Genomic DNA, 23,607 nt, shown 5'->3' on the forward strand with positions numbered 1-23,607 from the left:
CCTCCAGATCCACTTTCCGCCCTCTGGCTTCCTAGTAGGGGTTGGCCAATGGGGAGCCATGGCAGGAAATTGGGAGGAAGGAGGTCTGGATATTATTCCTCAGGATCCCTCTCTTTGGGGTCACTGTGGGCTGGCTGCCACCCTCAACCAGAGATGACAGCTCCCTCCAGCTGGTTCCCTATCCCTCTCTCTCTCCTCCTTTTTTTTTTTTTTGGCAGGGGGGAAGATTAACCCTGAGCTAACATCTGCCACCCATCCTTCTCTACTTTACATGTGGGACGCCTGCCACAGCATGGCTTGATAAGTGGAGCCATGTCCGGACCCGGGATCCGAACTGGTGTACCCTTGGCCGCCGAAGCAGAACGTGAGAACTTAACAACTGTGCCACCAGGCTGGCCCCTCTCCTTCTCTTTTAATTCAGATAACCACTCTCTTCCTTTGACTTTTCAGTCCTTGGGGGTGGAAACTCACTTTCCTACTGGCCCCAGTGTATTGCACACCATTCCTTCTGGTTTTCCTATACCCTGCCAACCCTTTCTAAATTGTCACTTTATTTTTTTAAACTTTTCTCAAATTAATCCTCTAATTGGAGTGCGCCATTTGCTTCCTGCCGGGAGCTAATACAGCCTAGGAGTACAAGCTGGGAGCTCAACAAGGAGGCCAAGGCGACATCCGGAGTGCAAGATAGGGGCTCTCCACACTGGGCCAGGGCTGGGCAGTGGGCGTGAAAAGGAAAGGACAGATCCGAGAGGTGGTTCGGGAGTCAGATGGATAATGTTTGCTAATGTATTGAATGCAAAGAATTGGGAAGGGAGAGGGATCTAGAATTACTGCCCACTTGATGCCTTCAGAATCAGTGGCAGGTGGTGCCATTCATAATCGAGGGACAATAGTAAGTAAAACAGGCCTCAGGTGTTTGGGGAGCAACCATGAGCTTCATTTTGGACATGTTGGGTTTGAAGTGGCTGTGGTGGGGATGTTTAGTAGACAGTGGATTTATGAAACTAAACGCAAAGTAGAGGTGTGGACGAATGACATCAATTTTAGACCCTTCAGGTTATAGATGGTCAATGAAGTTATGTGCATGTATGGGCGTATAGAGGAAAGAAGAGGCCTACCAAAGAAATCCAGAGGAAACAACCAAACTGATAGAAAAACTGAAACCATAGAGTGTCCGAAAGGAGGGTGGGAGAGAGTGTTGGGAAAGGGTGTTGGGCTAACACAAGTGTAGCACGGACATCCAGGAGGGCAGGGCTGAACGTGTCCTTTGGATTGACAAGAAAGTCCCTGGGGGGCTGGCCTGGTGGGGCAGCAGTTAAGTGTGCACATTCTGCTTTGGTGGCCTGGCGCTCACCAGTTTGGATCCCGGATGCAGACATGGCCCCACTTATCAAGCCATGCTGTGGCAGGCATCCCACATGTAAAGTAGAGGAAGACGGGCACGGATGTTAGCTCAGGGCCAGTCTTCCTCAGCAAAAAGAGGAGGATTGGCAGCAGATGTTAGCTCAGGGCTAATCTTCCTCAAAAAAAAAGAGAAAGTCTCCGGTATCCATGGTGTGAGAACAGTCATGGGTAAACTAGGCTCTAGTGGGCTAAGGAGTAAAAGAGACACATGACTGTAGACCTCTCTTTCTAGAAGCTTGGCAATTAATGGGAAAGAGAAATATAAGGCAGTAGATTGGGGGAAGGCAGGATCAAGGGGAAGATTGTTGTTAGATTTTTTCTTTTTCAGACGGCAAGGCTTAAACATGCTCATATGCTGAGGGGGAAGACCAAGGAGAGAGAGAGGGTTAATGAAAATGTCCCCGAGAGGTGGATCCAGGCATATGGGGCTGGGGTTGGCTGGGATGTCTTTGAGAGGAAGGGCACGCAAGCAGATGCTTTTATAGATTGGTAACCTAGAGGTTAGAAGTTGAGAGAATGGTTGGTACCTGACAGTCTCTAAGCAATCTCTTGAGAGAGAAGGGGTCAAGATGGGGTTGAGGACTTACAGAAAATGGTTAAGCTTAAAGTATCCACTGGAAGAAATGAGAGTGGTGGCTTCTTAGAGAAATGGAAATGTAGCAGAGTTGAGGATCCAGCTGGGATCGGATGTTCTCACATGTAGGGGCAACAATGGAAGCCCAGGTATAGAAGGTTAATCAGGTTGGGGGTGCAGGACGGGTACAGTTGAAGGATAAAGGGGAAGAGGGCTCCTGACTAAAGAGATGGTGCCCAAGGAGGGCTGTGAAGCCTCAGCAAGGCTGTGAATCTGGAAGATAGCAGACCCAAGGCACCGGGCTACCTGTCCCCTTGCTCCCCTCAGTCTTCACTCCAACACCCTGGCCAGAGTGTTCTTTCCAAAGCAAACATCTGCTTCCCTTGCTTAAAATTGGCCAGCATGTAAACTCCATGAGAAGAGGGATTTTTTTGTTTGTTTTTTGGTGAGGAAGATTGGCTCTGAGCCAACACCTGTTGTCAGTCTTCCTCTTTTTTTTTTTTGTTTAAGGAAGAGTGGCCCTGAGCTAACATCCATGACAATCTTCCTCTATTTTGTATGTGGGATGCCTCCACAGCATGGCTTGATGAGCAGTGTGTAGGTCCGTGCCCAGGATCCAAACTGGTGAACCCCAGGCCACTGAAGCAGAGCACACGAACTTAACCACTATGCCACTGGGCTTGAGAGCAGGGATTTTTTACTTTGGCTTTTATTTTTGAGGAATATTAGCCCTGAGCTAACGACTGCCAAGCTTCCTCTTTTTGCTGGGGAAGACTGGTGCTGAGCTAACATCCATGCCCATCTTTCTCTATTTTATATGTGAGACGCCTACCACATCATGGCTTTTGCCAAGCAGTGCCATGTCTGCACTTGGGATCTGAACCAGCGAACCCTGGGCTGCCGAGAAGCAGAATGTGGGAACTTAACCACTGTGCCACCTGGCCAGCCCCATTATTTTGGTTTTTAAACTTCTGTATTCCCAGAGCCTACAACAGTGCCTGGCACACGGCATGTGCTCAATAAAATTTTGTCAAATGAATGAATGGTTGGCTCCATACAGCTCTTAAAGTTCAAACTCATTAAGAAAGTATACAAGACCTCTCTCAGTCTGGCCCTTGCTTTCTACTCTAGCCTCAGAGGACAGGGACCTTGTCTTGCTATCCTTGTGTCCTCAGAAGAGCGCCTGCCATGGAGTAGGCATTCAATAAATGTGGGTCAAATGAGTAACTCCCTCCACATTCCAATGAAAACTCCATGCTTTGGTCTTGCTGGACTCCCTGCGATTCCTAGAATACACGCTCCTTCCCCCCTGGGGGCCTTTCTATAAGCTTTCCCCACTGCCTGCAAAGGGCCTCCTGCCCCCAGCTCCCACCTCTATGCCCTTCCCTTTATGTGGCTGCCTTTTTTTTTTTTTTTTTTAAGATTTTGTTTTTTCCTTTTTCTTCCCAAAGCCCCCCCCATACATAGTTGTATGTTCTTCGTTGTGGGTCCTTCTAGTTGTGGCATGTGGGACGCTGCCTCAGCGTGGTTTGATGAGCAGTGCCATGTCCACGCCCAGGATTCGAACCAATGAAACACTGGGCCGCCTGCAGCGGAGCGTGCAAACTTAACCACTTGGCCACGGCGCCAGCCCCGTGGCTGCCTTTCTATGTGGTACACAGAACGATGGCTTCCCAAGGGAGGAAATGTCTGCTTCCCAACCCCTGGAACCTGTGAATATGTTGTCTTGTTGTGGCAAAAGTATTGTGGATATATAATTAAGTTAAGGCCCTTGAGATGGGGAGATGATCCTGGATTATCCAAGTGAGCCAAATCTAATCATATGGGTCCTTAAAGGCAGAACACGCTTCCGAGCTGAAGCCGGAGGGAGAGGTGATGGTGGAAGAATGGCAAGAGGGATACAACATCGCTGGCTTTAAAGCTGGAGGATGGAGGCCCAGAGGCAAGGAATGTGAATCGCTTCTAGAAACCAGAAAAGGAGGCAGGTCTGCCCTCGAACCTCCAGAAAGGAACACAGCCCTACTGACACCTCGATTTTAGCCCGTGGGACCGATGCTGGGCTTCTGACCTACAGAACCGTAAGACAGTGAGCTTGTGGAAATTTGTTACAGCAGCAATAGCAAACTAGTACACCCCACAACTAGTCTTCCAGGAGGCTCCCCCAGAGCTTCTCCTTAGCACGTCTAGACACACCTGACAGCTGCCTCAGTTGTAACACTCCTCACTGTGTTGTAAGGCTGGTTTGCTTTTTTCAGAATTGGGGAGGGGACGGAAGAGGAGGGTAACCAGTATAGGGAAAGAGGGAGAATTCCTCCCCGCGTCTCCCTGAGGTGCTCACGGCTGGTCAGATAATTAAAAAGGCAGGTTAGCAGGAGAAAATCAGACAAAGTTTAATAACACGTATACCTGTGAGAAACCCAGGAAGACTGAGCAACTTGGCCATCTGGCCAAAGCTGCTACCGTAAGTATCATCTTCAGCTAAAGGCAAAGGGGGATGTAGAGGGTAGTGGTTTGGGATTTCAGAGGGGAGGAAGGCAGCTCACATGGAGTTGGAAATGCAAATGTTTGTTAAACAAGTTTCGCTGGGCCCAAAATGGGCTGCTTGGTGCCTTTCTATCACACTTATCTTACGTTATATGATAGCTAGCTTATGATGTCAGCTCCTTCCTGGAACAGGCCTTCTATATTAAATTCTTTTTTCTTTTTAAAGATTTTACTTTTTTTCCTTTTTCTCCCCACAGCCCCCCGGTACACAGCCCCCCGGTACATAGTTGTATATTCTCGTTGTGGGTCCTTCTAGTTGTGGCATGTGGGATGCCACCTCAGCGTGGTTCAATGAGCAATGCCACGTCCGCGCCCGGGATTCAAAACAATGAAACACTGGGCTGCCTGAAGCGGAGCCCACAAACTTAACCACTCAGCCACGGGGCCAGCCCCTATGTTAAATTCTTTTAGGCAGCTTAGGAGAAGGTCAAATGTTCTTCCTGAGTCTTCTGAGCATTTATTGTCTTCAGCTCGAAATAATCAGCATACCGAAGTGGTGCGTCTTGGGGGAGCTTGCCCTGAACCCCAGCACTAGAGGTAAGTTCTGTAAGGACAAGGAAATCTCTGTTGGGTTTATCTTTGAATTTCTGGGCCTAATTCATTGCCTGATCCAAAGCTGGCACTCAGTAAATATTTGGTGAATGAGTGAGTGGAGGAAGACCTGAGTTTAGTTTACAGGAAGAGAGAGAGTGACCAGGCTAGACAACGGAGGGCTTGAGAATTTCGGATTTCAATGGTAAGAGCAAGAATGAGGTTACCAGTCAGGGAGCGACTGGTTGAAATGAGTGGGAGGAGAAGGAGATCGAGTCTGTTTACCTGTGCTGTGTTCTCTCAGGACTCGGGCTAATCTGTAAAAAAAAAAATTCAAGCTAAAATTGAAAAAGGTGGGGCCGGCCCCCGGGGCCGAGTGCTTAAATTCACGCGCTCTGCTTCAGCGGCCCAGGGTTTCGCTGGTTCGGATCCTGGGCGCAGACATGGCACCACTCGTCAGGCCACGCTGAGGCGGCGTCCCACATGCCACAACTAGAAGGACCCACAACTAAAATATGTACTGGGGGATTTGGGGAGAAAAAGCAGATTAAAAAAAATCACAATGGTTGTTAGCTCAGGTGCCAATCTTTAAAAAAAACACAAACAAAAAACAAACCAACTTCTCAGTACCATGCCTCTTCCCAGTACCTTGTAAAGTGTCAACTCGCAAAGACTCTATACAGTGACGATGGACGACTGGGTCTCTGAGCAGCCAGCTACATTTGGCATTGGTTTGGGAAGCCCTGGGAGAGCCTCTCGAAATTAAACCGTTCCCACTGGCCTAAAATTCCACCATTGGAGATGTGCTTTCTGACTCTTCAATACAATTACATTCAACTCACAACTATTCCTGTGCTAGATACGCAGGACTCTCAGGATGAGGAAGACAAGACCTCACCATCCAAGTAGGTGCCCCCAAGTCCCAGTGAAAACATAGTTACCACTCCAGGGTGCAACCATTTAAGCCAGTGCTTGCCATCTGGAAGAATACCGTGTCAGGGTCCAGGTAACAAATGGGGCCTCTGAGTGGGCAAGAAGGTGTGGCACCTGCAAGAACTTTCTTGCGCCACAACTTTTCCAAGCTCTGATACAGAACTGATGGTGATTTTCAAAGACAGGTGAATCTGCTGAGTAGGGGGTAAAAAGCATCCCTTTAAAAATTAGTGGCTGAAATTAAGTTTAAGAACTAGGAGGGGTGGTCGCCAAGGTTAGAATCTGTGGGTTTAGACTGCCCTCTCCTGGGAGAATTAAGTTCAACAGTCTATGTGAAGTGAGAGGCTTGGAGAAGCCTTCTGAGAAGATTTCCTGCTAAAGGAGGCACAAGATCGCACGCTGACGGTGTTTGTACCGCAGCATAGAAAAAGCAGGGCCAGCTCATGCTGCCGCAGGTGGGACTTTGTGATGTTAACAAGCCAAACTTTCAACTCAACTTTCAAACTTTGCCATTGCCTGTATGATAGAATTATTCTCCCTAGCCTGAAATTAACCTGTCAGCTGTCTCCAGTCTGACACCTCCTCTCTCTACCTCCATCTACTCCAGTCAGATTAGTTTATTCACCATCCCCCAGACACACTTGCACCTCCCACTTTCCTTCCAGACTTACCAGTTTCCCTCCCACTGTGCCTAACTCACTGGTGTGGAAATAGTCGGTTCTCAATAAGCAACTGGATGAGTTAATCCCATTCGGTCTATTTAACTTTAAACAGCTGGTTTATTATCCTGAAGGAAAGGGAATATGATGTAACAAAACCATTGGGCAGGAAAAAAAACTGGAAGACTCCTTTATTCTTGCCCCTTTAGAGAGCCTGGGCAGACACCATTTCCCTTCCTTAAAAAAAAAGTTAAATATAATACATTTTCCACGTCTCATCCGTAAAATCAGAGCAAGAAGTTTTTCCTTATCTAACACAGTGGGTACTCAAGAAGTGTCTGAATAAATAAATGCATGTCTAGCTGGCTCATCACAATTTCCTCTGTACACCTTGGACTGTTACTTGTTTAAGCTCAACTCTGATCACACGTTTTCCTTGCTGAAAATTCAAGGGCCATTGCCGTCATGTTATAACCCCTGTCTTTTTGGTCAGTTCTCGTCTCCCGCCACTCTTGCACTTGAATTCTTATTCCTGCATGTAGTCCTTTGTTAAAGTTGTTTGCTTTCACATGCACCTTCTTTCCTGGGCTGTGAGCAGACACCATGTCCCACCTATGCCCGACTCTAGAGCTAGCACAGAACCTAAGCCAATAATAGACGACCAACGAATGTCTGTTCAATTAAATCATTGCTTCCTGTTGCATTTTGACCCTGTTCCTTCTAATCTTATTCAGAGTGGGAAAAGTAACAGAATGGTAAAATTTAAGACTTAGGAGGTATCTTGCAGGTCGTCTGATCAATTTCCCTCGTTTTGTAGAGGTGGAAACGCAGGCCTGTTTAGGATCACACGATTTGTTGGTTCTTGTTCTAAAAGAATCAGACAATTGTAGGAAAGAAATTCCTCGGACTGAGGCTGAGCTATTTTGTTGTTCTTTGTGTTCAGAAGCCTCAAGTTCCCAGAAACAAAAGTGAATTCCCTTATCGATCTTTGAAATTTCATAATCCTGTGTTCCACACCCTATGCCTCAGGGTTGACGAGACTGCTTTTAGGAACAACTAGGCTGATCCGGAGATTTTTATTCTTAGTCCTCCACGTAGCTCCCACTGGTGCACACTGATACTGCTTTCTCGAAGGATTCATCTTATGAGTCTGACTTGAAAACTGCAATTTGCCTGGAAGAGGGGGAAGGGCAAAAATTCAATCAAAATCTAACTTAAAGGTCTAAGCTCCCTTTCTCTCAATCTAAATTTGGACCCACCTTTCCATGGTTGCTTCTGTTTTTCTGTATCAGCTCCTCTATTGATGAATCAAACGTGTCTTTGCTTCATTTATGCTAAGGAATGCTTATGTAACAGCTACATCATCTAGTGAATGGAAACGTTGTTTTCATTAAAGGGGAAGATACTGTAATCTGGTTCAGTAGAATGACAAATTAAGAGGTTCTATCAGGGAAGTGATAGATGGAAGACAGAAGAATTGTAATAAAAAGAGGTTGCAACTCTATGTCTGAATTTTTAATATTCATATTGGTTGCCCATTTTTCTGTAATTTACTACCAACCAGTTTTAGAGGGTTTAGCCAATATCTACTAGCAATTTATCAGACATGAAATATGAAAACTTGAACACGTCTTAAGTAAATGGAGAGAAAAATGAACGTTTGTTTTTCTTTATCTTACAGAAAAAAATACTTTAAATCTAATTAAGATCTAGATTTAAGTTACTAGAGAGGTAATTTATTAGAATTATATCAAGTAAAGAGAAAGAGGAGGCCTTGCCAAAGGAGCCCGGATAGCTCAGTCGGTAGAGCATCAGACTTTTAATCTGAGGGTCCAGGGTTCAAGTCCCTGTTCGGGCGAATGTGGCTTTTGCCTTACTAAGTTTATCAGATAAAAATCCCAGTGTTCAAATATATATGGATACTAGATCGAGGTCGTTTCCTTTTTCATCCATTTCAGAATATGCTAGATAACCATGTTCTCGGGGAAGGAAAAAAAGTGAGTATTCAATATCAGTGAATTTCTCGGCAGTGTAGATGTCTTGAGTGGTGGTTTCCCAGAGGAAAGAATTTGTTTTTTCAAATTGCTAATAACTGGGGCGAAAAAAGAAAAGAAAAGGCATCGCCCGAACAGGGACTTGAACCCTGGACCCTCAGATTAAAAGTCTGATGCTCTACCGACTGAGCTATCCGGGCTCACACGACAGAAGTGCTTTGCTACAATCCCTTACATAAGAATGAGGAACTTTGTGTAATCACTTCCTTCTACCAGCACTTCTTGAAATTGTTTTAAACCCAAGAAAGCTTGGGATTTATGCACCGAATAAAACCAGAAGACCTAAATCATGCACGTTTCAACAGCATTACTAGCTAATTCAGAATTGCTAGATATTTACGTGCCCAATAACCATTATTAGGTAGGCTTCTTTGATTCGTAATCTAATAGGTCCAGGATTAAGACAATGGGCAGGTATATCAGTTTTGAAGCTCTGTGGTGACATCAGGTGTATTATACTATCAATAATAGGGTGGATATTAGTTCGAAAACCTACCCGACAACAGTAAAAAAACAGAAACAAAAACGAGTCTTTTTAAGAAAGACTACGAATACGCTGTTCTGAAGCTATTGGTTGAACTGTGTAGTATAAAGTGGGAGAAAGGCTCCTGCAGAGAGTGAGATCGTCCTGCAGGTCCCTTGAAGGCGTCCAGGTAATTTTAAGTGATGCAAACCCTGGAGGAGGTTATGAGCAGTGAACTTGGGGGCAGAAGCCCTCTTAGCCAGAGAGACAGGAAAGCAGAACACGCTAGCAGAGCGATCTTGGAGATCTTAGCGTTAGAGGCTCTTCCACAGCTATCAGTAATTTGAGCACTGCCCTCTGCTATGGGACTGGCTTTGAGAATTACCCACAGTGGGGCTTTGAGTGGGGCATTAAAGGGTTTTTGTTAGCTGATGTTGCTTTCCCTTAATTCCATCTGCTTAATTCCAATTGCTTTAGGGGTGATTGCTCTGGTCCAGCAATTCCACTTTCAGGAACTTGTCCTAAAGAAATAATCAGGTTTGTACAGAAGGACCTGATTATAGGAGAGATTGCCCGCATTTTAATTGGAAAAAATTGGAAATGACATAAATGGCTACATAAATTATGGTACAGCCTTATTATGGAGTGTTATGCAGCCATTAATAATCATGTTATAGAAGAATACAACTTGGGAAAAATTGTAAAGTGTTGTTAGGAAATATTTCAAATCAATTTTTTTTTAAAGAATGCATATACATACATTGAAAAACTGAAAGGATGAATGCTTTTACACAAAACTTGGGTTCTGAAATTAGGTGCCCCTATTTGAACCCTTCCTACCACTGTGTGATCTTGAGCAAGTTACCTCTCTGTGTCTCAGGACAATAGCATGATTGTGAGAATCAAATAAGATAGTTTATATAAATTGTTTAGAACAGTGTCTGATACTAATGAGCATTCATGAAGTCACATAAAGACTTACTGGCAAACATGTAACAAGAACAGACTCTATGGATGCTGCTCTTTCTATCATTCTCGGACTCTATCCACCCTTCAGCAAACGCTTAACATATTTCTTAAATAATTTAAAAAAATTGAGATATAATTGACATATAACATTATACTAGTTTCAGGTACACAGCATAATGATTCAATATTTGCATACATTGCAAAATGATCACCACAATGTCTAATTAACATCCATCACCATATATAGTTGCAAAAAACTTTTTTTTCTTGTGATGAGAACTTTCAAGATTTACTCTCTTAGCAGCTTTCAAACATGCAATACAGTATTGTTAACTATAGTTGCCATGCTGTCTATAAGGGTTAACGTATTTGACTGGAGTGGAGGGGGATGTAAGAGACCTTTGAAAGCTGACAACAGTGGGTTAATTCCGGACAAAAAGAATAACTTTATCCCTTAAATAATGGAGAACTTTTAAAAGCTTGGCTCATTAATGTTCCACTTGCCCACTCAAAAGAGCACACATTAGATCTGTTTCATTCATGTTACATTGTTACAACATTCATGTTACAACAAGGATTACCATGTTAAGTATTCTCTGGAAGAGTCACAGCACCAGAGCTCATCATCCAGCCGTAGCTGGTGGAGAATGGTTTCTAAATTTGGCTGTGTGCAGATGGGGTGCCGAGTCATCACATAAGCGTTAGACTGCCTTGTCGTTGCTCAAAACCCTTTGACTCTTCCCTACTGTTGAATAACACATGGAACTTTTCATAGCAGCATTCAAAATCCTCCACAATCTGGCCCCAACCTATTTTGTTAGCATTCCATACCAGTGACATTTAGTAGAAATATAATGCAAACCACGTACGTAATTTAAATTTTCCTAGTAGCCACATTAAAAAAAGTAAAGAGAAACATATGAAATTAATTTTTAATATATTGTATTCAATCCATCTAAAATATTATAATTTTGATATGTAATCACTATAAAATATTATTAATATTTTACATTGTTATTTTCCTACTAAGTCTTTGAAATCTAATGTGTATTTTACTTATAGCACATCTCAACTTGGACTAGCCACATTTCAAAGCACATGCGGCTGGTGGCTATTGTACTGGACAGTATGATTCAGCACAATGCCAATCTTCTGCACAGTAACCAATACTTCACTCAAAGTGGATTCTTCTCAGTATTCAGACTGTGCCTTCTAATTCTTCATCCCTCTCTTCCCCTCACTATTTATGCCATGTTTCTTCAAATGACTTCTCCCAACTCTGCCTCTTGAAATCTTATTCACTTTGCAAGGCCCCCCTCAAATGATACCTCTTCTACAAAACCTTTAATCATTATGTTAAATGGGAAGGAAAGACTAATTTAAGAGACTATAGACTCACATTCAGTTTAGATTCAGTAACAGAGCCATACATTTATTATTCAAATTGAAAAAATAAAATTGGATCTCTATGTTACAACATGCACAACAGTCAATTCCAAATAAGTTAAAGGCCTAAACGTGAAAAGCAAACCTTCAGAAGTTTTAGAAGAAAATATACGAAAGTATCTTTACGACCCAAAGACGACACTCTCTTAAATAATATATATATAAAAAAGAAGTGAATCATAAAGGAAAATAATAAATTTGACTTCATTGAAAAAACCTCTGTTCATCAAAAAACAACATTCAAAAGTGAAAACATTCAAAGAGTGAAAACATTTCAAAGAGTAAAAATGATTTGAAGATGTTATTTGTAATACATATAATCAAGAATGAGTAAGACCCAGATTACATAGAGAACTACAAATCAACAAGAAAAAGACAAATAGAAAAATGGGTGAAAGATATGAGCAGGCAATGCATAGATGAGTAACCACAGTCAACAAATATGAAAAAATGTTCAACCTTACTAATAATCATGGACATATAAAGCAAACTACCATGAGAAATGATTTCACATCTATCAGATTGTTTTGTTAATAACCTGACAATACCAAGGATTGGCAGAGACGTTGGGCAAGAGAATTCTTTTTTTTTTTTTTTTTTAAAGATTTTATTTTTTCCTTTTTCTCCCCAAAGCCCCCCGGTACATAGTTGTGTATTCTTCATTGTGGGTTCTTCTAGTTGTGGCATGTGGGACGCTGCCTCAGCGTGGTCTGACGAGCAGTGCCATGTCCGCGCCCAGGATTCGAACCAAGGAAACACTGGGCCGCCTGCAGCGGAGTGCGCGAACTTAACCACTCGGCCACAGGGCCAGCCCCTGGGCAAGAGAATTCTTACACACTCCTTACCAGGAGTTTAGACTTCCACATCACTTTGGAGAGCACTTTGTCCTGGTCTAAAAGAGTTGACAATGTGTGCATGACCCAATAATTTTACTCCTAAACTACACACGGGGACAAGTAAGTACAAGACTGTTTTGTAACAGTAAACAATTGGAAACACCTAAATATTTATCAAAGGATGAATAAAAAAACTATAGTGCATTCATTACTGTTATGGGCTGAATCATGTCCCCCCCCAAATTCGTAGGTTGAAGTCCTAACCCCCAGTACCTCAGAATGTGACTCTATTTGGAGACAGGCCCTTTACAGAGGTGATTAAGGTAAAGTGAGGTCATATAGGTGGGCCCTAATCCAATATGACTGGTGTCCTTATAAGAGGAGATTAGGACACAGACAACTCACACAGACCGAGGGGCAAACACGTGAGGACACAGCAAGAAGGTGGCCATCCGCAAGCCAAGGAGAGAGGCCTCAGAAGAACCCACCCAGGGACCGGCCCCGTGGCCGAGTGGTTAAGTTCACGTGCTCCGCTGCAGGCGGGCCAGTGTTTCGTCGGTTTGAATCCTGGGCGCAGACATGGCATTGCTCATGGAGCCACGCTGAGGCGGCATCCTACATGCCACGACTAGAAGGACCCACAACACAACTAAGAATATACAGCTATGTACCGAGGGGGGGGGGGTGGGCTTTGAGGAGAAAAAGGAAAAAATTAAAAAACAAAATCTTTAAAAAAAAAAGAAAAAAAAGAAGAACCCATCCTGCTGACACCTTGATCTTGGACTTCCAGCCTCCAGAACTGTGAGAAATAAATTTGTGTCTATGTCACCCCATGTATGGTATTTTGTTATGGCAGCCCTAAAAGCTAACACAATTACTATGCAGCAATTTATTAGACAAATGTACAATGGAGTATATTACTATACAATATTATTATACAATAATGAAAATTAACTATAACTACACGATTTAACACTGTTGAATTTCACAATGATGAACAAAAATGCAAATTGCAGTGGAATACATAGTTTCATGCCATTTATAAAAATTTTAAAACCATAAAATATTTTTAAGGAATATATGCACACATAAATCCTGAACAGCTAAAGACATGCAGGGCAAGGGCAAACTCTGGAGAGTGGGCCGTTCTGGAGTTGGAGGAGGAGGTGCTGGAGAGGGGACTACAAGGAAGTGCTCTGTGTGAGCGTTGTTCTGTAGGAAGAGAGGTGGGGAAAAGGAGACCACATTCTTCTTTATACCTTTCTGTATGTCTGAAGTAGGTCACTGTAATTTTTAAGAAAGGCTATAGACTACTAACATTGACTTCTCATTGCTTTAGAGCTACCAGGGACCTTAGAGAAATCATCTGATTCAGCCATTTTGTTTTACAGATTGGCAAAGTGAAGAACTGTGTAGCTTTCTGGTTTCTAGAAACAGCTAGACTACACCCAGATTTCCTGTCTCTTTATTGAATAAATGGTTTGTGAGTCTAGTTCTTAGAGAAGGAAGTGGTGATTACTGAGTCAGTCAAGAACTTAAGACAATTTCACTTTCTTTTTTGGTAAGAGTACTTGACCAGTAGAAGAAATACTATAGTTATGATTTATTTTCATTATAGTAAGTCATTTGATGAAGCTTTATGAACTTGGGAAAGGACAAAGAAATGCTGCCAGACGTCGCCTGCTATTAGGTGGGGTCACGGTAGCTTAAGAACAACACTGGATGATTAATCATGAATCAGTGTCAACCACGAGAGAAAAGCTCTATTCTTAACAACGTCCTATTCAACATATTTATCAAGACTTTAAGTGAAGACAAATTAAATATGTTGATCAAAATTTTGCAAAATGCAAAACTGCAAGTGCTAATCTCTGCTGACCCTCCTGGCAAGGCTAGCTGCAGTCTCCTCGCGGACAGCCTGCCTCCTCCTCTAGACAGATTACCGGGCTCACCTGTTTTGGAATTCTCTAGGTTGGTGCTTGCCACACAGTAGGCGCTCAACAAGTAAATGTTGATCTTAAACAAACTGAACTGCATGACAGTAGTCCAGAGTCCAGGAGAGCAGGAAGGAAACTAAACTAACCAGATACTACTTAAAAGATACAAACAAATTCCTGCTTGGGAATTAAAAAAAAATAAAATAAAACTAATCACACAGAAAGGGAGGAGAAATAGTTGACAGTACTGCAGCTAAAAAAGCCTCTTGCCTCTACTTTTTTTGAGAGGAGAGGTCGCTGACTTCAAGCTCCCTGGGAGCAACTGTGAAAACGGAATTAATTCTTTAGTTCACTTACATAACTGCGGCTCTCCCAACTCCGTGGGAGGTTATGTCAGAAATAGAACAAGGTGCAATGAGCAAATTAAGGGACGTCACAGCCCCACTTTGTTTCGCGTGGGTCTGTATCGAGCCCTGGGAGCCACACTTCAAACAGGACAAGCACGTATTTGTTCGGAGGATGGCGACCAGGGCGGGCTGGAGTCCACGTCGAACAAGGGATGGTTGAAGGCCGTGAGGGGGTTTTTAGCATAAAGAAAACAGAGGAGCGGGTTAGGGATGGGGCATGGCTGTCTCCAATCACTGCAGAGTATCCACATCGTAAAGAAGGAAGCCTTGCTCCTCTCCGAAGGGCAGAACTGAAACCGACAGACACTGCAAAGGAACGGATTCCAGGTCAGAAAATCCTCTGACGTTTAGAATCATCCCGAAATAAACGAAATGAGTTGCTTGGGGAGGTAATGCCCTTTGGCACGGGCGGCGGTGGAAGACGGCCTGCCCGGGAGACTCGTGCAGGGCGCTGTCAGACGCGGGGAGATTAGACACGGCCTGGTCGCGTCATCCCAATCGGCTCATCTCGGGGTCCGCGCACCCCTCACCGCCCGCCGCGCCGCTCGCAGCGACTCGCGCACACACCCGTCGCATCTCCGCCAGCGGCGACGACGCCAGCACGCGGCCCCCCGCAGCCGCCGCTGCGCTGAGAGCGAGTCAGCGCCGCTCTTCCGAGGGGCTGAAGGCGGCCTCTGATCACGCCGTCAGGCTTCTCCCCTCCCTGTTCCCTCACCTCCCAGGGCACGTCTGTAAATACCACAAGACTCCTCAAGACCCCCAAAGGCTTTTCCCACAGCCCTCCCGACTCTCAGCCGCCCCAGCCCCCCGGCGCCCTCCGCCACCGTGCTCGCCTCGACCGCCAGGGGCGCGCGGCCTCCGCGGCTCTCTAGCCCGCCAGCGGGCCATCTATGGTTTCCGGAGGCCTCGCCGGAAGCCCCGAGCGCGGCGGTTGGAGGCCGGAAGTTGCGTCCTCACTGCTCGCCGTTTCAAGATGCTGCCGCGGCCTTAGGGCCTGTGCCTGACGCCCCCTCCCCCCGCCCGGCGGGGGAGCGACGGACGCGGTGGCCGCGAGGTGTGGCTCCTGGGTGTCGTCGCGGGGCTGGGACCGGGGCCGGGGCCGGGGCCGGGGCGGGGAGGCTCGTCGGGCGGGCCTGGGGCTCGTGGAGGCGGCGCGGCGGGGCCGCGGGCGCAGAGCTGGGGTCGGGGGTCGGGCTGACGAGGCGCGGCGGACCGGCGTTGGAGGGCGGGCGGCGGGCGAGGCGGGAGGAGGAGCCGGGGTGGCTCCCGGTCCGAGGGGAGGGGCTTCCCAGGCCGCCGTGCGCCGCGGAGGCGCGGGTTGGGGCCGCCGCCCGGGGCTGGGCCGTGCGTGTGGCCCGCGCGGCTCCCGCTGGCCCCGGCGCCCCTGGAGCTCGGGCCGCAGAGCGCTGCTCGAGCCTCGTGGAGGGCCCGCGCCCGGAGCCGCCGCTGCCCGCCGTGTCGGCGGCGGGAGGAGGCGGAGGGGCTGCGGCTGAGTTCAGCGTTAGCCCCCTCCCTCGTACAGCCGTCGGAGGAGAAGGTGACTTAGTGTTAAAGTATTCATTTCACGTTATTTCGTTTCACAGTACTGGTCAGGATCACAGCTTTAAAAAAAAGCAAAATCGTGTGTGCCTGTTAAGAATGCACGCAATGCAGAAGTGTCGGCATCCCTGAGCGCCCCTCCTCGGGCCAGCTGCTGCTAGCGGCTTGACCTTTGTCCTTCCTGACTTTTTCTACACAGGAGCACATCCTTAAGCAGCAGTGGGGTCATTTTGTGTGTATTGTTCTGCGCTGTACGTTTTTACAGTAATATTAGGGACAACTTTCCTAAAGTATACCTGTAACAGTTTTAAGGATTTGCGTAGTACTGCCCTGGAGGGTTGAACAAGTTCTTTAACCAGTTCGGCAGTGATGGATTTTCAGGGTGTTTCCTGGCTTGTTTGTTTGCAAACTGTGCTGGAGTGCACTCGTGCTACACACTTAACCTTGTAGGTGTGTGGCAGGCCTGGCAAGACCTGGGTGACGTCTGAACAATAATTTCTTTTTTACAAGGAAAAAGTTGTTTTTATTAATCCCATGTATCTAGTAGAGAGAGAATCAGACAACGGTGTTTAATAGAGGTCCTTAGGGCTTAAAGAATTGATAAGAATGATTAGTTCCAACTTAGGACAGGAAGTTACTTTATTTTATTTTATTTTATTATTTATTTATTTATTTATTTTTTTAAAGATTTTTTATTTTTTCCTTTTTCTCCCCAAAGCCCCCTGGTACATAGTTGTATATTCTTAGTTGTGGGTCCTTCTAGTTGTGGCATGTGGGGTGCCACCTCAGCGTGGCCTGATGAGCAGTGGCGTGTGCCCGCCCAGGATTCGAACTGACTAAACACTGGGCCGCCTGCAGCGGAGCCAGCGAGCTTAACCACCCGGCCACGGGGCCAGCCCCCAGGAAGTTATTTTAATTAGTCTTAAAGTCGCAGTTATCTTCAAAAGCAGAGATTTGAGGATGAGGTGTAGGAGTCTCTTGGACTGTGTGGGATGAGAGCCGCTCTCCCATCATTGCTGAGTGAATCAGACTGTTCCTGCTCTATGATTTCAGTCCAGTAGGGGACACACAAAACACAAGCAATTAGGTAAGTGTTTGAGTAGAGGTGCTCTGGTATCATTAGCTTCCCTTGGGGAGTCAGAAAAGCCTTGACCAAGGAGGTGACTTTTGACCTAGGTAGAAGAATGAGTAAGAACTTTCAAAAATAGGAAGTAGAGCATAGAAGAGGAGAAAGGACAGGTACTAAGGCAGTGGCTTTCAAACTTTTTTAACTATGACCCCCAGTAAAAAAAAATTTATGTTGGGACCCAGCACAATAGGAGGGGTCGTGGCTAAGAGCTTTGGCTCTGCAGCCAGAGGACATGGACTCTACGACCATGATCTTGGGCAAGTCACCTTCCTCTCTGCCCTAGCTCCCTCTTCTGAAAGTGAGGACAATACTGTATCCACCTCATAGGATCTCTGTAAGGATTAAAGAGTTATTGTATATAAAGTGCTTTAAAGAGTACCTGACACAAAGGTGCTTAAGTGTTCGTTATTATCAAGAACAAACAGGTTCCACAGAAGAAAACTTACCTTTGTTATTCGCTTTGGTTTTCTTTTCTGTTCTCTTTCATTAATGGAGGGGAGGAGTTGAGACAACTGGAGTCCAACTTGTAGTTTGAAAAACTCGGTGCTAAGAACTTGAGAGGTGAGTGGTAAAGGGCTGGACAAATTCAAGAAACTGAGTTCACATTTGTCCTGGTGGGTGTTGAGTGGTGGAAGTGGAGACTGGAGAAGAGGGCCAAGATGGAATGGAGAGTAAGCTGGAGGCCACTTAAGCACACATACCCAGTGAGGGATGAGTTTCTGGAAATGGGAGTGCCTACTGAGTCAGCTCTACGGACCATCTAGGCTAGTCCTTTGTTCTTCAAATGGCCTGAAAAACCAGGGTGTTTCGGCCTGCCCTGGGATGTTCCTGGTTCTGCTCTATTTTGGAATGAGGTGGTGGAATTGGCTTCTCTTTCAATAAATGCATCTCTCTTGAGGGAGCATCCTTTTGAAAGCAAGCAAAGAAAACTGCAAAAAGGTCTTTCTTCCCTCATTCATTTAAAAGCAGGCAAATTCTTTTCCGCTGTCTATACTCATCCCTAGGGTTTGTTGTGAGCTAGAAGGAAACGCATCTCCAGAGAGCCACAGCAGCACAGGTCAGTGATACTGACTCTCTTAATGTAACTGGAATATTTTTCACAAGTACTAGTTTTCTCAAGATACGGTAGATAGGGGCTGGCCCCGTGGCTGAGTGGTTAAGTTCTCGCGCTCCGCTGCAGGCTGTCCAGTGTTTCGTTGGTTCGAATCCTGGGCGCAGACATGGCACTGATCATCAAACCACGCTGAGGCAGCGTCCCACATGTCACAACTAGAAGGACCCACGACAAAGAATATGCAACTATGTACCAGGGGGCTTTGGGGAGAAAAAGGAAAAAAAATAAAATCTTTAAAAAAAAAGATACGGTAGATAAACACAGAATTTTTGTGATTTCTTCCACATTTGGTGTGTACCATTCAATAAGGTAATTAAAATCTCTTGTTTTAATTCAATATATATTTTTTTATTTTTCCCACCTTTTTAATGAAATATTTTAAAGTATATCATAGATGTGTCATTTTACCTTTAAATACGTCAGGATGTATCTCTTGTCAGAATTTTAAAAAAATTATTACCACAGTGACTTTCTATTACCATTAACAGTTTCTTAATAGTATCTATTACTTGGTACAGAATTCAAAATTTCCTGATTGTTTAGGAAAAAATGACGTTTTACGGATGACTTGTTTGAATGGGGACTTGAACAAGGTCCACAGGATGTGTTCGGTTCATGTTTTTTGAGTCTGTAACAGTCTCCGCACTTCAGCCCTGCCCCTGACCTGAGGTCCCGTAGAATTTCTTATATTCTAGATTGGGCTAGCTGCCTGCTTTTAGTTTTGTTTGCTTATTCCTCTACCGTCCATTTTTCCTGAAAACAGGTTGTTGGTAGTTAGGTCTAGAAGCTCGATTAGATTTGGATTTTTTTTGGTCAAGAATACTTCATAGGAGGAACTGGGCGTTTCCTATTGCTTCGCATCAGGAAGTACGTGATGTATGAATGACCCTGTTTTAGAGAGAAGTTTGGTCAGTGGGTCGAGTGCTGTAAGTTAGCTGCAGGCGTTTAAAGCCCCGCCTCCCCCAACCTTTCACTTAAATGGGTTAGTATCTGTTAATGATTGTTGAGGTGACATCTAACTTGAAACTGGAAGGCATAGGATGCATCAGTCTTGTACAGAACTCACAGTGCCCCAAATGAAGGAACAATATGTGCAAAGGCCCTGAAGCAGGAAGCAAAGGCTCTGAGAAACTAAAAGATGAGTGTGGCTGAGGTGTAGGGAACACGGGGAAGAGCAGTGCAAGTGGAAAGGATGGCGAAGTGCTGAGGGGTTGACTCTGTTTGTCTTTAGAGCAGTAGCAAACTATGGAGCAGGGCCTGGCACAGTAGGATTGTTTTTTTTTGTTTTATTGTATTTTTAGTCCTTCTGGCTGGAGTTTGGAGTTTGGATTGAAGTGGGTTAGAGAGACAGTTAAGACTCTATTGCAGGGGCGGCCCCGGGGCCAGGTGGTTAAGTTTGTGCGCTCCGATTCTGCGGCTGGGGGTTTTGCTGGTTCGGATCCTGGGCACGGACATTGCACTGCTCATCAAGCCATGCTGAGGTGGCGTCCCACATAGCACAACCAGAGAGACCTACAACTATGTACTGGGGGGCTTTGGGGAGAAGAAAAAAAAAAGATTGGCAACGGATGTTAGCTCAGGTGCCAATCTTAAAAAAGAAAAAAAGACTATTGTGGTGATGGTAGTAAGTAGGCAAGAAGTAACACTTTTTGGTATGGGGAAGTGGTCATGAAGATGAAGAGAAAGGGTGGTTTTGAAAGACTTAGGAGTTGAACTCTACAAGGTTTGATGATTTGATAATGGGGGAAGAAGGAGAGATCAAGATGACTCCTAACTTTCTGGTTTGAGCAACTGAATATAAGTACTAACTGGCAGCATGGTGTAGTGGAAAAGGATAAGCTTTAGACTTGGGCAAGGTATTTGACTTCTTTAAGCCTCAGTTTTCTCCTTTTTTTTTTTTGAGAGAATTTTCTTTTTTTTTCCAAAGGTTTTATTTTTTCCTTTGTCTCCCCAAAGCCCCCCAGTACACAGTTGTATATTCTTCGTTGTGTGTGGGTCCTTCTAGTTGTGGCATGTGGGACGCTGCCTCAGCGTGGTCTGATGAGCAGTGCCATGTCTGCACCCAGGATTCGAACCAGTGAAACACTGGGCCGCCTGCAGCGGAGCGCGCGAACTTAACCACTCGGCCACAGGGCCAGCCCCTCTCAGTTTTCTCCTTAAGGAGTGAGTAACGGTACCTAACCTTGCTGCTCAAAAGAGATTCCAAGTGGAAAAGGGACAAGATCTTGCTTTGGGTTCAAAGCCCAACCGCTGATTTCGTTTGTTACTTACGTCCTTGAATAATGCCTTTACTTGTGGTGTCTTCCTTCCCATTCTTTCCACTGTTCTCCCATTTTAAAATCCTCCCACTCATATCTCTCTTCCCTCTCATTCCTCTTCTGCCTTGCAGTCAAATGCCATTTGTCCTGCTCTGAACTTCCATGCCTCTTAAATCAGTGTCTTTTTTAGTGGTGCAACACTTTCTACTGGGTGTTAAAACAAAGTAAGAAACTCTTTTTGAAGTTTGAATTCTTCAGAGCTGCCAAGTGGTCTATTCCTGTTCCTGCTGAGATGCAGAACTAGCATGACTGCTGGCTCCCTTCCCCAAAATTATCCCTAGAGGACCTCTAAAAGGAAAATACTGTGAGAAGCAAATGGATGATGTGGGCTGTTTTGAACCGGCGTGTGTTTGTGTGTGTGTGTGTGGAGGTGTTTGGCCTGGGGTAGCAGTCAGCCAGACACGACTGTAGGCTAATGAAACCAAGGGGGAAGAGTTAGAATACTGCTCTAGGGCCCGCCCCGGGGCACAGCGGTTAAGTTCGCATGTTCCGGTCTGGTGACCTGGGGTTTGCCAGTTTGGATCCTGGGTGTGGACATGGCACCGCTTGGCAAGCCATGCTGTGGTAGGTGTCCCACATATAAAGTAGAGGAAGATGGGCATGGATGTTAGCTCAGGGCCAGTCTTCCTCAGCGAAAAGAGGAGGATTGGCAGCAGATGTTAGCTCAGGGCTGATCTTCCTCAAAAAAAAAAAATTTACTTTTTTCTATACTTGCTGTAACTCAGAATCCTAATCCAGCTCTCAAGAATAAATCAGCGTGTTACAAAAGCCCATACTTGTGAGGAGTTGAGAAAAAACAGGTGATGACTGACTTCAGGCGGTCACTTTGCTGTCACTTACCTTCTTAATCCTGCGGTCTCCCCAAATCCCTATCACCATGCTGCTTCTCCCTAGGGAACAGAGGGTGAATGCTTGACTTGAGTAGGGACTGTGTGGGGTGGAGAGTGGTTATGGTTTCTGGTGCTTGGCGCTTTCCACTTTAGTGCTTGTTTCGTACCTTACTCCAGCTTACTGCAGCTCTTATGGACTGGAGTCTGGTCTTCGCCCATATGTTGTGCCTGTCACAGTAGCTGCTATCCTCCAGGGCAAAATAACGAAAACAGTTGAAGAACACAGGTATTTCAAGAGAAGGACACTATACAGCCTTCACTGGGACAGAAATAATAGAACAGATGGACCAAGAGTTTAAAGTTAGACTGATAATCATCCTGAAAGAAAAAGGGAAGATATTAGCAACTTGAAACAAGAACAAGCAGAGGCCGTGAGAACCAAGCAGAAATAGTAGGCTTGAAAAATACAATGGTTGAAATAAAGAACATCACAGATGGGAGAAATAACAGAATGAATACACCTGAAGAATAAATTAGAATTCTAGAATGAAGCAAGTCTCTCAGAACAAAGAAGAGAAGGATGAAGAAAAAGAAAATGTAAAGGAAAAGCTAAGCAATAAGGAGAATAGATGTAGAGGTTCCCACATCTGAATAATAGGAGACTTAGAGAACTAAAATTAAAAGGAAGATGTGCTTGAAGAAATAATGGAAAAGTAGTTCTCTTTCAGAATTAAAAAAAAAAAAGATGAAAGTCCTCAGATCAAAAGGTTCCTTAGAGTGCTAAAGATGAGAGATCAGGAAGAACTCGCTTCTAGCACATTATAGGGAAATTTAAGAATATCAAAGCAAAAGAAAATTATAGGAGCCTCAGAGGGAGAACATATCCCACACAAAGGAGCAAAAACTGAATTGACATCAGAGTTTTGAACGGCATCACTAAATGAAGAAAGACAAAAGAGTGTTTTCAGAGTTTTGAAGAGAATCTTAGAATTTTATACCCAACCACATTCATTTGAATAGGAAGGGATGATAAAAATATTCTCAGGCATATGATGTCTTGGAAGCCTTGCCACACAAAGGCCTGCATGGAAAACAGTTCTGGATGAAGTACTGAGAGAGTCAGATCTGGGAAATGTTACAAGAGATATATGAAGTAAAGGTGATCAGATTCCTTGGTATCATTTGTTGTTGTAAAGGCTAAGGCAAAAGGAAAAAAAAAAAAAAAAACGAGAGAAAAATGTATCTATCGCAGAATTTAAAGGCTAGATGCTGTCGTGCTAAAGTTCTTATTGGCAGGGAGATAAAATTTTTAAGAAGGATAATAACATTTAAAAGCATAAGAAGAGGAGGACAAAGTGGAATGCTAAATGAAGATGGTAGAAACAGATCCATATATATCAGTGACAATAAATGGACTAAATTCACCAGTTAAAGATAAAAATTGACAAATCGGATTAAAAAACCTGAAATCAAGATAGATGCTTTTTACAGGGGGTGCACCAAAAGTTTAAGGATGTACAAAAATTGAAAGTAAAAGCTTGGGAAAGTACATACCTGGAAATACTAAAAGCTGGCATGACCATTACTAATAGAAGTTAAAATATATTTTAAGACAGAATGTCTTGATTGGGATGGAAAGAATTGCTACATAATGATAATCACTATATAATGACAATTCACCAAGAAGATATAGCAATTTAAAGTATGTATACCTCTGACTAAAAATCTTAGAATAGATGAAGTAAAACTACATTGGGATAAATGGACAAATTCCACCGTCATAGAGATTTCATTACATCTCAATTATTTGTAGATCAGGCTGACAAATTAATAGATACATAAAATTGTAAGAAATCAACAAGCTTAACCTAATGAACAGTGTTTTGTAAGCATACATTACAGAATTGATCAACTAGATCA

At 44.5% G+C, this 23,607-nt stretch overlaps 1 protein-coding gene and 2 non-coding genes across 21 annotated transcripts in view; 2 read left to right on the forward strand and 1 right to left on the reverse strand.

The window, feature by feature from the left end:
• The first annotated feature begins 8,430 nt into the window (after positions 1-8,430).
• On the forward strand, positions 8,431-8,503 carry TRNAK-UUU (transfer RNA lysine (anticodon UUU)). Its single transcript has one exon. It is a non-coding gene; the product is annotated as a tRNA-Lys (tRNA).
• Positions 8,504-8,766: 263 nt separating this feature from the next.
• On the reverse strand, positions 8,767-8,839 carry TRNAK-UUU (transfer RNA lysine (anticodon UUU)). Its single transcript has one exon. It is a non-coding gene; the product is annotated as a tRNA-Lys (tRNA).
• Positions 8,840-14,837: 5,998 nt separating this feature from the next.
• Positions 14,838-23,607, forward strand: part of MDM4 (MDM4 regulator of p53) — a 51,441-nt gene continuing 42,671 nt past the window's right edge. For 8 of the 19 annotated variants that reach the window (XR_011532163.1, XR_011532166.1, XR_011532162.1 and 5 more), the window contains exon 1: positions 15,056-15,811. Coding sequence is in view for 4 of the 19 variants with exons in the window: in XM_008544589.2 (XP_008542811.1) it covers positions 14,910-15,084 (175 nt within the window). In the remaining 15 variants the exon portion in view is untranslated. Of the gene's footprint in view, positions 15,812-16,061; positions 16,295-23,607 lie in introns of those variants that run through there. The other 11 variants (XR_011532160.1, XR_011532159.1, XR_011532161.1 and 8 more) reach the window with 6 other exon arrangements.

This window comes from Equus przewalskii, chromosome 23, assembly GCF_037783145.1.
Source record: "Equus przewalskii isolate Varuska chromosome 23, EquPr2, whole genome shotgun sequence".
In the NCBI taxonomy this organism is placed as follows: Eukaryota; Metazoa; Chordata; class Mammalia; order Perissodactyla; family Equidae; genus Equus; species Equus przewalskii.